At 35.4% G+C, this 17,670-nt stretch overlaps 2 protein-coding genes across 4 annotated transcripts; both read left to right on the top strand.

Annotated features, from left to right (window-relative positions):
- The first annotated feature begins 4,449 nt into the window (after positions 1-4,449).
- Positions 4,450-11,745, top strand: LOC110599894 (copper methylamine oxidase). 3 transcript variants are annotated; one of them, XM_021736501.2, is made up of 12 exons: positions 4,450-5,011; positions 5,777-5,889; positions 6,015-6,320; positions 6,825-6,937; positions 7,043-7,373; positions 7,466-7,681; positions 7,761-7,997; positions 8,384-8,569; positions 9,019-9,159; positions 10,067-10,335; positions 10,913-10,994; positions 11,317-11,745. In XM_021736501.2, the coding sequence occupies exons 1-12, from the start codon at positions 4,777-4,779 to the stop codon at positions 11,449-11,451; spliced, it is 2,364 nt and encodes a 787-aa protein (XP_021592193.1). In that variant the 5' UTR covers positions 4,450-4,776; the 3' UTR covers positions 11,452-11,745. The 3 variants fall into 3 exon arrangements, with proteins under 3 accessions (XP_021592193.1, XP_043806170.1, XP_043806171.1); XM_043950235.1 differs by lacking the exon at positions 10,913-10,994; XM_043950236.1 differs by lacking the exon at positions 5,777-5,889 and having other exon boundaries at positions 4,875-5,011.
- Positions 11,746-11,898: 153 nt separating this feature from the next.
- LOC110600368 lies at positions 11,899-14,839 on the top strand. Its single transcript, XM_021737212.2, has one exon. The coding sequence runs from the start codon at positions 12,881-12,883 to the stop codon at positions 14,690-14,692; it is 1,812 nt and encodes a 603-aa protein (XP_021592904.1). The 5' UTR covers positions 11,899-12,880; the 3' UTR covers positions 14,693-14,839.
- The last annotated feature ends 2,831 nt before the right edge of the window (positions 14,840-17,670 follow it).

The following is a 17,670-nucleotide window of genomic DNA, read 5'->3' on the forward strand; positions in this document are numbered from 1 at the left end:
CAATCAAATTCTATATAAATAATTTTTTTAGATAAAAAGAAATAAAATGATTTATTTTTATGAAGTTTATTGGATAGTGCAGATTAAATAAAAAAAATTTTTATATAATTTTTTAAAAAATATTATTTTTAATTTATTTAAATCCCACCAAACAGAGCGTAAGATGAAAACTAGACGGCATAACATAAAGATATCATGATGTAACGTTCGTCCCTGTTTGTCTGGACCACATTATCTAGAAAAGTGATGGAATGATACAGTCACACTGGACTCTAGTGGCGGGGAATGTAGCAAATACCACCAAAATATGATGTTACAAAAAGCCTACCCAATTCCCCATTTTAATTATTTCCCATATAATTTTGGGTTTCGAAAAAAAAAATTTTGTGGATTAAAGATAGTCGGTTCAAGTGGTCTGTAGCTACTTTATAGAGAAAATAAACCATCATTCTCTTTATAAAACCTTGTCCCTTTAATTTCTCTTCTTTTTTTTTATAATTAATTTTCAGTATTAGTGAATACAGGTGGTGGACAGTGCAACACATGAAAGTCACTTAATTCCTATTTTAGATTGGAAATTAAATACGTCCTTTTTCTTGTCATTCTTCCCCACTAATAGTCCAACTATATAAAACAAATTTACCGGTTAAAAAAATTTTTGATTTATAAGCTACAGTCTCCTTTTAACTTTCAACGTAAATTTTCTATAAAAATAAATTTGTAATCCGATACTCTCATATTTTTCTTTTTCTTCAACTTAACTTTTTCTTTCTCTTTTTCACGAAAAACGATCTGCGTCAATTGGCTATCAATGAAGAAGAAAATATTATTATCCCTATTAAGAGTTTCAGAAATATTTCAATCGTCACTTATGATTTCTGTATGGTGGGAATGTTTATCACATACAATTCAATCAATTTTTAGAATATACAGACCTTTTTAATAGATTTATGGCGGTAATTATTGAACAGTTAATGTATTGAATGATTTGATTACTAGTTACAAGCCGGACATTTTATTTTTGATAGAAATAAAAATTCTTAGTTCTCGTATAGAATTTTTTCATAATTTTTTATATATTGATGGTTGTTTCTCAGTTAATAGATAAGGACTGAGATGAGACTTTTCGCTAATGTGGAAGAGTCATGTGTCTATTTTTGCGATTGGCTTTTCTTCAAATATTATTGATTCGGTTATTTTGAAAGATAATGTTCAATGGAGATTTACTAGTTATTATGGGTTTCCAGAATCGCAACGATGACATAAGTTTTGGAATCTTATTCGAGTTTTATCTCGTATAAATTTTATTTCGTGGTTTTATTCGTAAGATTTTAATAATTTATGTTCGAGAGATCGAGAAAGAATGATAAATATTTTTGTCAAATTATCTTATGCAATGGTTTAGACAGGTACTTAATGAGTATTTTTATCAAATTATCTTATATGAAAATTTGATTTTGAATGATTTTAAATCTTTGTTAAAGTTTAGAACTGATATTTCTGTTAGATTGATTAATCATAATACTATTCTAACTGCTCATACTTTATCTAGAGAATTTATCAGATATAATCGTCTAACTGTTTAAGTAGTTTTACTTTTTAAAAAAAATTCTGATTTATTTTCATATAATATAAATTGTGATTTTTTTTTCACAAGCTCTCAAAATGAATAATTTGGTCATAATTAAATTGAAAATATAAATTTTATTTTTATTATCATAAAAAACCGAGTAAAAATAAAAAAAAAAGTTATATATTTATACTCGTGAATATTTTATTTGTTTGCTTTTCTTTTCCATGTAATCTTGAATGGATACATGATTTAAATATTTTTAATAGAATATTGAGTGAATAGGAATTCAAATTTAAGTTTACGGTTAAATGAGACCATACAAATATAGAGGTAGAGAGTGATAATATATAGTTAGTAATTGAGGAAATATTATAATATTAGAATAGTGGAGGTAGGTGGGAAGGCTGAGTCAGCCTTGATTAAAAAGGGAGCATCATTATCAAGTGGGATGTCCATTGTGTACTGTACACCACCACCACCACCAAGTATGAAGGATTTTTGTCCATCAACTTTCTCACTCATGGGATTGAATTATTTTGTTATTATAAAGAATAAACCTTTTAATAATTACACTTGACATTCTGTTTCATTTTCAATTCCTATAATCTACCTCAGCTTTCATAAGTTCACAGGCAATGGATGCTTTTGTAATTATCATATTATCTTAATTGGCCGCACATATTAAGCTTCACATATACTCATCATTCTAATGGATTAAATAAAATATATATCTTATTAAGCTTCACATTTTTCTTCAACTTTCCTACCATTAAGATATCAGTGGCTGGCTATAACTTTTCCAACAACCATATGGCATATTATCAACAGACTGACGCTAAAGGAGATGGAGGTTGCATACAAACAACACAAGTTAGCAACCAAATCCAGATCAAGAGACCCAGCATACAAGGAAAAGAGAACCCACACCAAATATTTGAAACAACACAACCAATCTCCAAATTAAGAAATTTCTACAAATCAAAAAGTCATTCACATAAGTGAAGATGGTGTACTTTTTGGCACTCTAATACCACCTTCCGACTCAATGGCCTATTGTTAACCATGGGTTGAGAAAATAATTGATTTTGAGAGAAACACTCCAGCATGCAACAAATCCAACATAAACATAAATTAGAGATAAACTAAAATCTTTAATTTTTTCTTGGTTTTTAGAGGAAATCAAAAAAATAAAAATAAAATTTATCTAAAAAGGGAAAATAAATTTTCTAACTTTGAATGGTGAAATATGGAGTTTTAATAATAAAAAAATTGATAATACAACAAAAAAGAAAAAATGAAAACTCATGGAAAACAAGAAGAAGAACAAGAGAGATCCTCTTTATAGAATTTTTATCCAATTCTTTAGAAGAAAATATAAGAGTTATATTTTATTGAATTCGATATGAATTTGAGACGGTAAATAATGTGTTTTTTATAAAAATATTAAATAATATTTTTTTAAACTAATATTTAAAATAAATTATATTTAATTTAAATTTCACATAAAATATTTTTAATAAATATTAAATTTTCTGTAAATATTTCACACTGGTTAAATTGGAGTATACCCAAATTTAACATACTTCTTTGACACTTATAATTTACCCTAAGCCGTAGCCCTTCCTCTTTCCAATCAGGGGTGTTCCAGCTTCCAAGCATACTCTACTCTAGAATGGAGTAGACCACTACACTGTATGGGCGCGTGTGTTATGTTTTTATTCACTTTTAAAATATATTCCCTGATCTCTCATTTCTATCCATCCGGCATCCACCTGCATTTTGCTTGGTCAAGTGAGTCAAGCCTAAGTCAGATAATGAAAAAAGTGGTCAAGCCTAAGACATATTTTTACAATTTTCCATTCTCTTATATTTATCTTTACAAAATCCTGCAGTGCAATTTTGTTAAATTTTCAATTTAATTATATAATTATACTTCATCAGTTTTCACTTATTTACAATTCAATAACTGACTTAATATCAACCTCATCCCTGACAAAAAGATTTTGAACTGATGAAGTCTTTTAATCTCAATATTCAGATTTTAAAGATAAAAAAAAAAGATATCAAAAAATTATTATTTCAAGTAATAAAATAATTTCCAAAAATTATTATTTTAATTTAAATATATAAATTTAAATTTTAACTATTATAACTAATATATATAGTTAAAGCATATTTTTCTTAACAATGCTTGAAGTAGGGTATGGATTTTTCCTTAAACAGAGAAAAGAATACTGGGATAGAGCACTAGTATAACCGAACCAATGCTGATTTTTTTTTTAAAAAAAAAAAAAATCGATTCTGGATTTACCAAATAATAGCTTAAAGGGATAATCACGAAATAAAAATGGAAACAAGTTTCCTTGTAGGTGCTTAATATATTAATATTTCATTATAATCATTTAATTACCATTCTTAATGTCAATATATTATCTATTCAATAAAATTCCTTTTATATTAGTTTCTAGGATTATCAGAGTTCAGAGGAGAGTACAATTTGGGGAGAATCTGTGAAATATTCAAATGTTTGGGTCCTTATACGAAAATATGAAGAGATTGCTGGGCCTTATCATGCTAATATCAAAAATTACTTTTGGACCCTAATATATGTCCATTAGCGCAAGGAGATCCTCCTTATCACAGCTACTTATCGTATTATCGGGGTCCCATTGATAAGACCCTCAAATGTTATAAAGACAGGGACCCAAAATCGCAGAGTTTTCTGCCTTATCCTCTTAAAAATTACACCTTGCACTTACAGTGAAATAAAAGAAGAGAAAATTAAAAGGACTAAAAAAAAAAAACAAACAACAAAAGCTTCAAGTAGGATCTATGCACGTGGTACGCCCCCCCCTTATATATAACCCTTCGTGTCTGGTCAGGCACACTCCTCACCTTGGCTCTCTTCCCCTCACTCTCTCTTTGGCCTCCAAATCACTCTCTCACATCTCCTCTTTCGTCTTTAGTTTCCTTAATATTTACGCATTTTTCTGTGTAAACTCAAATCTTATTCAGCGCTGAAAGCGAAGAGGAGATATTTCTCTGTTTCTTGAAGCTTCTTTTTGGTGAGCTGTTAAAGCGGAAGAGAGTTGTGTAGAGAGAGAGGGGGAGAGTGGTAGAGGGAAAGAAGAGAATTGCTGTATGTCAGTAGATTGTATAGAGACTTATCTTGGTGGAATTGGCGAGCTTGCAAACCCCCTACAATGGCCTCAACTACGAAAAAGACGACGCCTCCTTCTTCGTGTTGTGCCTCTCCAAGTGACTCTGCTCCCATTCGCCGCGGGGCTGCTCCTGCGCCGTCTTCCGTGGTGCCGAATGCGGTGCTAGATTGGAGCGATCGCCGACTCGAGGATCAGCTTGGTGAGAAGACTGCCATCGCGTCCTTGATTCGCCCTGTCGATTCACTTCCCGAACCTTCCACAAACCCCGCTACCAAAGGTTTTTCTTTTATATTTCTTTGATCATTGGTCTTTGTCTTACTTTTGGTTGCCTTTCTTTATGATAAATTGATCTTGCCGTTCTTCTTACAAGTAACATGACTTATTTATATGTTGACTGAAATTGAAAGGATCCAGTGTATCTGTCCATCGAGGATCATCATTTAAGATATTAAAAGATTCGTTCAAAAGGTTATAACTCGCTAGGTACAATATTCTAGGTTTGATATTGTCAGGTTCTTGTTGATAGGGAGTTAGAGTGGTGCATGCTTTATCATTAAAATAAGAACAGTCGTGTGGTTTACAATCGTCTAAGATAGATTGTATGGGATAAACATGAAAGTTTAGTTTGCTATGTGGACTTAAATGTTTGTGTATTGAAGTATGCCTTTCTCCATTCTTGCTCCAATTTGTATTTGGATTGTTAAGTTGTCACGCGATCTGAAATGGACCTCAATGATGAAGCAATGCTGCTTCAATTGTCGTTGGAGATCCCTATTCTCCCTTGCGTTCACATTTCCATGGATTTTTCCAATTTTCTATAATTTCTCTTCAAGGAAAAGAAATTTTCTTTGCGTCTTTACATCAGAATTTGATGACAACCAAAATAATATTAGTATTCATGTTATTCTGATGGGTTATGAGATCCGTCCTCTTGGATCTTTCTGAAAATCTTGACAGTTATATGTTGCAAGTTCTGCCAGTTAATATTGCAATGCCTTTCACTTCACTTAGTTGATTATTCCCTTTTTCTTGTGATGTTCAGCTGGCATGCCAGTCATGTTGAGGGCCCAAACCAGCCACCCTTTGGATCCTCTATCTGCTGCTGAAATCTCTGTGGCAGTGGCAACTGTCCGGGCTGCTGGAGCCACTCCCGAGGTTGTCAAATATAACACGACCCTTTTTTCTTACTTGCATTTTTCTTTTACAAGGCTATTGCTTGCTGGAGCTCTTGTTAATGTTTTTACTTTGAACATTGTGCTTATTAAAATTTTTCTTTGCAGGTCAGAGATAGCATGAGATTCATTGACGTGGTTCTTTTGGAACCAGATAAACATGTTGTTGCATTGGCAGACGCATATTTCTTCCCCCCCTTCCAACCATCATTGCTTCCCAGAACAAAAGGTGGTCCTGTAATTCCTACAAAGTTGCCTCCAAGGCGAGCTAGACTTGTTGTTTACAACAAAAGGTCAAATGAGACAAGTATATGGATTGTGGAGCTATCAGAAGTACATGCGGTGACTCGTGGTGGACATCATAGGGGAAAAGTAATTTTGTCACAAGTGGTTCCAGATGTTCAGCCTCCAATGGTTTTCTCCTAATCCCTCATCATTTCTTGTTGGTTATCCACTGTTCATATTGGGTTTAAGAGTCAATGAAGATTAAAGTTAGCCATCTGCAGCTATTAGTAGTTCTTATCTCCTCAGGAAACATTCAGAAAAGCATTTTTGAAAACACTATGATTTAGACAGTACATCATTAAAAATGAATATCAGAAGAATTAAGTTCCTAATCTTTGACTCAATCGTAACGCTTCTAATTGAAAGAATTGAAGCTTTCTACAATCCTCAAATGTCTTGGTAACATGGATAACAATTTATGTGCGCAATATTGTTTTGTTTTCATTGGCTTTGTATCAGCCTGGTCTGACATACAGACCATTGCGTTTGTTGGTCAGCTTGAGTTCTGCAAATAAATATCTTTTATATATATGGGCAACTTTTGTATTTGAAGAACTGTATGTTAGATACTCACCCAGTACATAATTCTTTTGGTTGTTGTTTTATTTTAATTCTGGTATTGTTTAAGTTCAGGATGCTGTTGAATACGCTGAATGTGAAGCTGTTGTAAAGGATTTCCCTCCATTTAGAGAGGCAATGAAGAAAAGAGGTATTGAAGACATGGAACTTGTAATGGTTGATGCCTGGTATGTTAGATAAAATTGGTTTCTGTAAAATTGTGTTGAAGGGTTGTTCTAATGCTGAGCTTTTATTTGGCATCTGATGTACATATTTTATTACATATGCTGCAGGTGTGTTGGCTATCACAGTGAAGCTGATGCTCCAAGCAAGAGACTTGCTAAACCTCTTATATTTTGTAGAACTGAGAGTGACTGCCCAATGGAAAATGGTTATGCACGCCCAGTTGAGGGCATCTATGTGCTTGTTGACATGCAGAACATGAAGGTGATTGAGTTCGAAGATCGTAAACTTGTTCCCTTACCTCCAGCTGATCCATTAAGGAATTATACTCCCGGTGAAACAAGGGGTGGTGTTGATCGAAGTGATGTTAAACCTCTACAAATTGTTCAGCCTGAAGGTCCAAGCTTTCGTGTCAATGGGTACTTTGTTGAGTGGCAAAAGGTACATGTTTTCTTGATTTGGTTTATTAATTTGTTTTATTAGCTTTAGCATATTTTTCTGAACAGTCTCATTGTATTATTGCTGATTGACAGTGGAATTTTCGTATTGGATTCACTCCCAGAGAGGGTTTGGTTATACATTCTGTTGCATACATTGATGGCAGCAGGGGGCGGAGGCCTGTTGCCCACAGGTTAAGCTTTGTAGAGATGGTTGTGCCTTATGGAGATCCAAATGATCCTCATTATCGAAAAAATGCTTTTGATGCTGGGGAAGATGGCCTCGGTAAAAATGCACATTCTCTTAAAAAGGTCTGCGACAAATTCAATCAGTGTGTAGTAGACCTAGACTATTCTTTATTATTTGGTCATAACTAAACTACCACTGCAGGGGTGTGACTGTCTGGGCTATATCAAATACTTTGATGCTCACTTTACAAACTTCACTGGAGGTGTTGAAACAATTGAAAATTGTGTATGCTTGCATGAAGAGGATCATGGAATTTTATGGAAGCATCAAGACTGGAGAACTGGCTTAGCAGAAGTACGAAGGTCTAGACGGCTCACAGTTTCTTTTATATGTACAGTTGCTAATTATGAGTATGGATTCTTCTGGCACTTCTATCAGGCAAGTAGGAAATTACACTATTTCTATTCCGTGCATAAACTTTTGCTTAGTATTATATCAGTTGTTAAAGTTTGTCACTTGTGATTTCTGAATGAGAATGGTGTTCTGTAGGAAGTAGTGAATCTCAGTTTAACACATATGATAGTATGCACCAGCGACAGTTTTATACATGCATTACTTCAAATAGCAGAACTTTGGTTTAGGGCCAGTGTAAGATAGCAATAATGTTTTGGCTTCCAAAAATGAGCCAGTCTTGCATATTTCTTGAAGTCATGCTTTAAGTTTAGTTTGGTTATAGACAATGACCTGGTTTGAAGCCACAACTCTTTTGATTACAGTGTTTGGCATTAATCATAAGATAATGTACGAGTTGTTTGTCATGACAGGATGGAAAAATTGAAGCAGAAGTTAAACTTACTGGAATCCTCAGCTTAGGAGCATTGCAACCGGGAGAAACTCGAAAATATGGCACAACTATAGCCCCAGGCCTATATGCACCAGTTCATCAACATTTCTTTGTTGCTCGTATGAACATGGCTGTAGATTGTAAACCTGGTGAAGCGTTCAATCAGGTAGACTGTATTGAGATTAGAAACTTCTAAATTTTTTCACCTGCAAATTTTAAAATGCTGAGGCAATACAGGAGCTATTGGTTGTGAATATTGAAGCTTCACTTTTCAGCCTTTATATACTACTTGTTGGCTTTACCTACATAGCTGAGTAATATTTGGACCAAGTTGTTGCTTCCTGAGGGATTAAGGAAAAATGTAGGGATCTTCTCACTGGTGCCTTAAAAAGGGAAACCTGTTTTAATTATATTGATCTCCAGAACCCATGTTTCACTTCTGCTGGTTGAATTTTTTAGTAAGATGCTGATTGAATATAAACAAATTGAAATTCTCTTTTGTCCATCACGAGAAAAAAGAGTTTTTTTTTTTTCAATAATTTTTCTCTAAGCATTACTTGTTGTCTATATATTCTATTATATAATTTGTATTCATGTTCTTTTTCACTTTTGTAGGTTGTTGAGGTGGATGTTAAAGTTGAGAAACCTGGGGAAAACAATGTCCATAATAATGCATTTTATGCTGAAGAGACACTGCTCAGATCAGAATTGCAAGCAATGCGGGAATGTAATCCTCTAACAGCTCGCCATTGGATTGTAAGGCCTCCTAGCCTCTGGTCATAGAGTTACTTTTGCTGTGTCATTATTGAAAACTAATATATTTCATTGCTTCTTTCTTTCGAAGCTCTTCTGTTGCATGTATTTGTTTAATCATCATTCTTTTTTGTGATTGTAATTATTTATGGCATCTATATTTATTGGATGTTGCATGTAACTAAGATAATTAGTGCTCCTTTGAATGCAATCAAATGAGTCCATTTTCAGGAAGCATTGTGGACAACAATGCTCAGGTAAGAAGACGGAAATCATTCTACCTTGGTGTTGTTGCTAAGTGCTCCTATGATTGGGGAATGTCAGTTGAAGATTTGTTTCCTTTTCCTGATCAGGTCTTTGCATTGATCCATGGACTTATATTCTTTCTGAACTGCTAGTTTTTGCTAAAGACTCTTCTAATCTTGAAAATCTATAATCTGCACTTCTAGAATGATGGTGCTAACTGTTGCTGGTCTACTCAATTTTGTATATGATTTGGTGTACTTTTTAAACACAATAAGATGTATGATGATGATAAATGATAAAAGGTAGAGTCAAATGAGTTGTCAGCTTACTTGTGCTGGTTGCCTTGTGAAAATGGGGAAGAGAATTGTTAATTTGGTCAAAATGTTGAGTGGGCTTGGTAGTGTTTTATTGTTGCTGGGTGGAATTGGAGTTTATAATCTTAGTACTTCACAATCTCTTCGAGATTGTTTTCTATGCATTCAATATATTCTTGGTCTTGTCTCAGCTAGGCACAACTTGGACCTTTCTTGTAGGTAGAATAATACCATGTTGGAATTAAAGCATATACAACCTCAGGTGTAATGGAAATTCTGTGGCACTGTCTGTCTTTTCATTTTCTCTTAAAGTTATGAATCTACACCTTAACACTTCATGTATTTTCTAGGTGAGAAATACTAGAACTGTCAATAGGATGGGACAATTAGCAGGGTACAAGCTGGTACCTGGTTCAAACTGTTTGCCATTAGCTGGTCCTGAGGCCAAGGTTTTGAGAAGAGCTGCATTTTTGAAGCATAATCTTTGGGTTACACCTTATGCATATGATGAGATGTTTCCTGGAGGGGAGTTCCCTAACCAAAATCCACGTGTTGGAGAAGGACTTGCTACATGGGTGAAGCGGAATCGACCTTTGGAAGAAACTGATATAGTTCTTTGGTTAGTTGATATTTCTTGCTCTTGCTCTCTCTCGTGCACATGTGTATATACATATGAATATGTGCTTTTAATGCTCATGCATTTTTATCAATTTTTTTTTTTTGCCTCCGAAGCACTTTGATGAAGGATAACAAACTCTATGTTTTGAGGGCTACATTTGACATGGTAAAAAATTTTGGAAGTTGCTGCAATCTATATCATGTGGTATTGATGGCACATGCTTCATGAATTAGTTATTTATTATTATTAATACTATTATTCAGATTGTCTCCTTTTTTGCTTTTTTTGGTTGTTCCTACTCAAATGTTATGATGCTTAATCTTCTACCTTGCTGGTACCACCACAGCCTGGATGCATCCCAGGCTGAAACTGCTTTAATGATGCTTATGAATGGTGCATTTGTTACCTTTAGTTGCTTATTTTACTGAAGTAAGCTTTCCATGGTAGCAGCTATTGAAAAAATGAGGGTTTCTTTATTTTCTTTTGTGCTATCATTCTTTTACATATGAATGCAAACATCTATAGCTGAAATTTGAGTAAAATCCTCCATGTCACTTTCTGATTATATTTATTGCAGGTATGTATTTGGGATCACGCATGTTCCTCGGTTGGAAGACTGGCCAGTAATGCCTGTAGAGCGCATTGGTTTCATGCTTATGGTATTCACTTGTTTATAGTGCATAATCTGTGTATTGTTTTTGGATTATCCTTGTAAATATATGCTTAGCAGATCTGCAGTAATTGCACAGGGTCTTTGAAACAAATTCAATTTGATTTGATAATTCTGGTGTACTTGCTTGATTTATTATCGACTTGGTTATATAAGATTTGTTGTGATAACACCAGTTTAGATATCCGACTCTCACATAAGAAATGTATAATTTGATGTGGCACTGAAACTTCTGGCTCATGCAGAAGCATTTTTGTTTTTTATGCAAATATCTTGTATCTATCTGAGTTTGCCGAGGTTTGTAAATGCAGCCGCATGGGTTCTTCAACTGCTCTCCTGCTGTGGATGTTCCACCTAATGCATGTGAATTGGATACCAAAGAGACTGATGTCAAAGACAGTGGTGTAGCCAAGCCTCTTCAAACTGTTATGCTGGCAAAGCTTTGAATCGCTTCCAAATTATTAGTGACAGTCCAAGTGAAAGAATCTCTGGATTTCATTGTGTTGGAAAGGAACTTGAGAAAGTAGAAAGTTTCCGCGTTCCTCCATCAAGTCTCAGCATTGGCAACTAATCAGTGAGGCAAGAACAATGTCAATGGATTTTGTAACATAAGGATTTTTCAGTGGATTGAGGTTTTACGTGATGTTGTTGATCACTTGATCTGACTTTTTGTTGAAGATGTATTGTGGATTTAAGTCCTGTTTTAATTGATGAAAGGAATGTTTTTCTTTGTCTTTTTAGTATCTTTTCGTACAATTATTTGGCAGACGGTTAGGCAGGTTTGTGTCGGTATTATTGCAATCTACTCAACCAGTGGATAGCGCCGTGGGTCGTGGTATGCAAATTCCAAAACAGGCAACGGAACCCTTTGTGTTCACATGGTGTGAAGGAATTAGCTAGCATTCATGATTTTTTATAATGAAACTTCAATTTTATAAAATATTATTGTGGAAGTCAAACTGGTGGGATGCTGAATACGTTATTGCTTTTGTCGATGAGCGGGCGACGTACCCTCCCTGTGCGTTTACTGTGGTTTGGACGCACTAACTAGCTTTTCATGATGTTACTAGTATAATATAATATTCCCCTTTATAATACAATATCATACTACATGGATCGATGTTTATGGATTCACTTAAAATATATCTATACAAGTAGTAGAAAGTATGTTTTTGTGTCTTGAATCCCTCCCTTATAATACAATATTAAATGGTGGAATGCTGGTAGAAAGTTACCCGCGTGATTAATCTTTAGTTTATGGAATAATAAATTAGAAAAGGTAGGATGGACTGCTGAAACCTGCAACCTGCAAGTGCAAGCTAGTTATATGGTAATTTAATAATCAAGGAATCTGGTTAAAATCGCTTTCGTGGTGGCCTTTTTTTCCCACCGAGTCAATACCAGAAGTCCATGTCCATCCATCTTCCGCCACACCACACTACCCCTGCCCATGTGTGAATAATAGACTAATCAACCATCATCTTTCTCTTTTCCTTGTCCTCCTCCCTCCTTCCCTCCCTCCCCCAAGTAGACTGACTATATGGATTTATTTTTCTTTAAAATAAAATTCAAAGGTGTAATCTTCCACATAGGTTAACGGCCATCCTCAAGATCATATCCCCAAATTTAAATAAATAAATAAATAGAACCCCAAACATCCCATCTTTTTTTAGTATATTTAATAAATATTACTATTAAACTATTTTAAAATGCTTACATAATGTCAAATATAGCCTTCTCTTCTCTTACCTCTTGCATCTCTAGATTGCTCAAATCTATATTAAGGACTATTTGCGTCGTGTGTGAATGCTCGCCAGTTAATCCTTATTTATCACACGAAGAAGACATCCTGAGAACGAAAAGAAAGAAGAAAAAATGGCAGTTGCTGCTACAGTGACTTCCCGTGAAGAGGAGAAGACTCTCCAACACGAGCTGACTATCCCAATTTTACTTGCTGATCGAGTCATCAAATTCGCCCAAGAAGCAGAATCCTCTAAGCAAGATTGTTCCGACCTCGCTAAACAAGTGGACCGCCTCTCCCTGATGCTACGATCCACCGTTCGCCTCGCCTCTACTTCTCCTTCCGTCTACGATCGCCCTCTCCTCCGCATCGCTTCCGACATCTCCAAGAACCTCGAACGTGCTCTCACCCTTGTTCGTAAGTGCAAGCACAGCGGCCTTCTCCGCCAGGTCTTCTCCATCACCTCCACCGCTGACTTTCGCAAGGTCTCCAACCTTCTCGAGTCTTCCATCGGCGACATGAAATGGTTTTTGTCGATTTTTGAGTCCGATGGATGTACTTATCTTTCCCTCCCTCCAATTGCTAGTAACGATCCTATTTTAGCTTGGGTCTGGTCTTACATATCGACTATCCAGATGGGCCAACCCAAAGACCGAGTTGATGCAGCTAACGAACTCGCCTCGCTAGCGCGAGATAGCGATAGGAACAAGAAGATGATAGTGGAAGAGCAAGGAATTTGTCCCTTGTTGAAGTTGCTTAAAGAAGGACCGTCTCCTGAGGCACAAATTGCTGCTGCAAATGCCCTCTTCAATATCGCCACTGATCAAGAGAGGGTTAGGCGAATAGTGGACTGGCTTGGAGTCCCTATCATTGTGGGTGTTTTGGGGGATTCTCCGACGAAGGTTCAGACTGTGGTTGCAAATTTAGTGGCTAGCATGGGGGAATTGGACCCATATTCGCAGGAGGTGCTCATGACAGAGAACGTGACTCGGCCACTGGTATCGTTGTTATCTATTGACTTGGATTTTGACGATGTCGAAAATCAGTCTGCTAAAACAAGTATTCACTCGCTTGTTCAAATGAACAAAGAATTATCTTATACGAGATACAGTAATGGCCATTCTGTGAATTATAATTCTGATGGTAGTTCTCACCACAGGAAGGAAAGGGAGATGGAACCACCAGAGGTGAAGCTTAAGCTTAAGGTTAGTTGCGCAAAAGCATTATGGAAATTGTCTAAAGGGAGCGTATCCAACAGTAGGAAGATTACAGAGACGAGAGGCCTGCTTTGCTTGGCGAAGATTATTGAGAAGGAAAAAGGGGAGCTGCAATTAAATTGTTTGATGACTATTATGGAGATTACAGCTGTGGCAGAGTTCGATGTTGATCTTAGACGTGCAGCTTTTAAGACGAATCGCCCCCCTGCCATGGCAGTTTTGAATCAGCTTTTAAGAGTAATTCAGGAAGAAAGTGATCCAAATCTACATATTCCTGCTATTAGGTCAATTGGGTGCCTAGGTCGAACTTTCCCCGCTAGAGAGACCAGGATAATTGAGCCTTTGGTTGCTCAGCTAGGTAATAGCAATGTGAATGTTGCAACTGAAGCAGCTATTGCCTTGGGGAAATTTGTATCTCCTGATAATTTCAATTGCTCCCAACATTCAAAAGCTATTATAGAGTTTAATGGAGTTCAGCCTTTGATGAAATTGATACGGAACGGTGATCGAGCTCGGATGCATGGCCTAGTATTACTGTGTTACCTGGCACTGAATGCCGGGAATAGTAAGGCTCTTGAACAAGTGAGGGCCTTGAATGCTCTTGAAGCTGCAGCTCGTCCTGTGATAGCTCAACATCCTGAGTTGAGGGATTTGCTTGCCAAGGCTATACACCACCTCATTCTTTATCAGGCTGGACCTCATCCCCATAGGCAGTCGTTTGCGCCATAATGAGTTTGAGCATTCAAGACATTGGATCCTTCTGATTGTTATTGTAACAAATCTTATATATAACATTATGAAACAGAGGAAATTTTTGTTCATCAACAGATGATTGTTCTAAAAAGGTTGGAAATAAAATTTGGCATTTTCTCTCTACTTCTAAATTATTGCCAAGCTTTTCATTTTTCAATGATTTGTACTTCTCATTTCTCTCTCTGCTGCTCTGAAGATGCCCTCATAATTATTTTGCTAGTCGCTCTTCTTCCCAACTCCTTTATCTCCAGGTAAGTATTATTCAACTGATTTCAGCTGCAATTCTATCTTTTGCAGGATGATTTGAATGGTTTGATAACTCTGACTCAGGCTGTGAGGATTGCATGATTATTTTAGCATAACCTAAAATATTATTTCTGTTATTTGTTTATTTAGTTTGTGTTGTGATGCATTGCGTCATGGTTCCCTGTTTTATATGGATCATTTTGACAAATATTTGTGATTATAATAAAGGCTTCATTTGACAAAGAGATAAAATATGAATATATGTTTAGCCCTTCAAGATCAAATTTTTTTTTTTTTTTTTTCAGTTAACGTCCAAATAATTAATCTCCTCATTATGAATGGTAACTATCACAATCTTGAGAAAATCTATCCAGAATTTGGTGGAGATGTGAAAAGTTTCATCATTCACGTTATGCCTTATAATATTTCATAATTCCATACGAACAAGAGTTTCGAAACTGGAGTAGACATAATTGAGCTGCACCAATACTCTGCTTGAAATTTCAAATTCAACTGCATTCTGTGGAATTAACCATCTCCTGCTACTTTGTCAACTTGCCATTGTGGTTGAAATGGAATCATCAATTATCAAGAATTGAGTCTTAACTTCCCAATTCCTACGGATGGTACCATGTTTAATTTTTCATCATTTCTGAAGCATATCATCTTAAATATCAGCCTTCTGATGCTTGTACGTTGTTCATATCAATGATGTTTCTTTCATAGAGAAGCTTAAGAAAGGTTTTGTTAAAGTTGAACCAGAGTAGGGACATTTTCTGAGAGGATCTTGAGCCATGTATGGAGTTGGAAAGAGCCATCAGTTGTCGTCTACGATTGTTGCTTTTTGCGGTTGCAGTACCAGCTTATGCATGAAGAGAAATTGCTGGTTCCTCTTGGATGTGATTATATCAAAAGGACAGAAACGACGAACATGCATTAGTAAGGACAAAAACCTTAGTTCCATGGAGAAACTTGCTTCATTCCTCTTCTTGTGAGAACTTGTAATTTTTATGACAGTGGGTGCCAACCTTAAAGAATACAAACAAACTTCAACTTATATCAAAAAGAAAGAAAAATGTTTTGTCTTCCTAATCATGCAGAATTTGGAAGGTTTTGTTCATAAAGCGCAATTCAGCAGCAATTGTATCTTGTGCTGTGTGGCTATGAATATGATACGAGCACAAATAATGTTGGATTAGTGAGCTGACATGTGGGGTTAAACGGAGACATGGCCACAGGTATTTCCTGTTAAGAAGAGAGAAGAAAACAAAGGGCGAGGTAATGAATCATGGGCCTCTCTCATCCACGAAGCGGTGATGGGCTTTTGGGCCTCTAGAGAGACGCCATTGGCTTCTTTGGAAGCTTCTCCCTTCGGATTTTTATGGGTAAAACAAGTAGCACTTGCAGTGAAATTCAAGTAGTTGGAATTCAACTACTTGTACAATGCTGTACGAGAGGCTGCAAAGCATGGACTGTAGCTTTGTCAATCAGTTGTTTTCTGTTAAATCAATCTTCTCACAATCCCCCATATTTCGTTGGGCTACGACACAAGACGGCTGCGGTTTTAGCCCCTTTTAGGCCAAAGCCCATGAGTAATAGTAGTGGGCTTGTTGTCTTCTGGATTAGGATCTGGTTCTTAATTGTTTCATTGGATTTCTTTAAAAAATAAAAATAAAATTCATATAACACATGAAAGATTAACATATTCATTTAGATTTCCACCAACACAATCAAACTACAATTTCCAAGTATGAAATTATGAATAATGAAAAGTGGCAGCCAATATGGAGAGTTAGCTTTTACAGTGCTGCCTACTGTCACTGATATGTTTAATCAGAATAGAAATCTGCTTGTTTATTTCCTTCTAATGTGTGTAAACTATAATTAAGCTATGTAATGACAGTAACCATCATTGAAAATAATAAAGAAAATTGTTGTCTTACCTAACTTCATTAGACCAAATTCTTGAACTAAAGATCCAAGGACAAGGATGTTACGAAGCAATCTCTTATTTCTTACATATTTGGAAGAAACAATCATCAATCATGTAATTTAGAAGTTTCTTTGCCCAATTTACGAAAGAGGCAATCAATAGAGATACATAAATCACTTTAATTTTTCTTTAAAAACAAAGTAAAATATTCATTAGGTGTAGCTTATATATCTTTGGTCAGAAGCTACAAGAAACTTTAAATTTAAGGAAACACTTGATGTTCTTTTATGCTGATGAGTTTTTTTTTTTTTTTTTTTTTCTCCCTTTTCTCATTTTAAGGTTATTATTATTACTGTTAAGCTTAACTTCAAACTTCTATATAGCATAATTTGCAGGCCTTAATATCACACGGAATTAGACTTTTAATTACTATGGCATAGCAAGAATATCACAAACATGAATTTAACTCGACTCGACGATAAATGTATTTAATTGAATTTTAAGAGATTTTACGACTAAACACCATAATATTTTAAACATACAAATTAGGAGAAGGAATAATTAATGGAGAATTTTCTGAGGTGGTGATAGCTAGCCATAGTGGTGGTAGGAAGCCAATACTGTGGTGAAGAGAGATGAAGGTATAGATCCATATATATTTCAAAGAGAAAAGCACCGTTGATTGATCACTGTCAAGTTATAAACTTTGAATATTTTGAATGATTACAGTCCATAAGTTCTTGCTCATGGTTGTTAGAGTTAGGATTAGGTTTTG

The sequence above is a fragment of the Manihot esculenta genome, chromosome 14 (assembly GCF_001659605.2).
Source record: "Manihot esculenta cultivar AM560-2 chromosome 14, M.esculenta_v8, whole genome shotgun sequence".
Taxonomy (NCBI): Eukaryota; Viridiplantae; Streptophyta; class Magnoliopsida; order Malpighiales; family Euphorbiaceae; genus Manihot; species Manihot esculenta.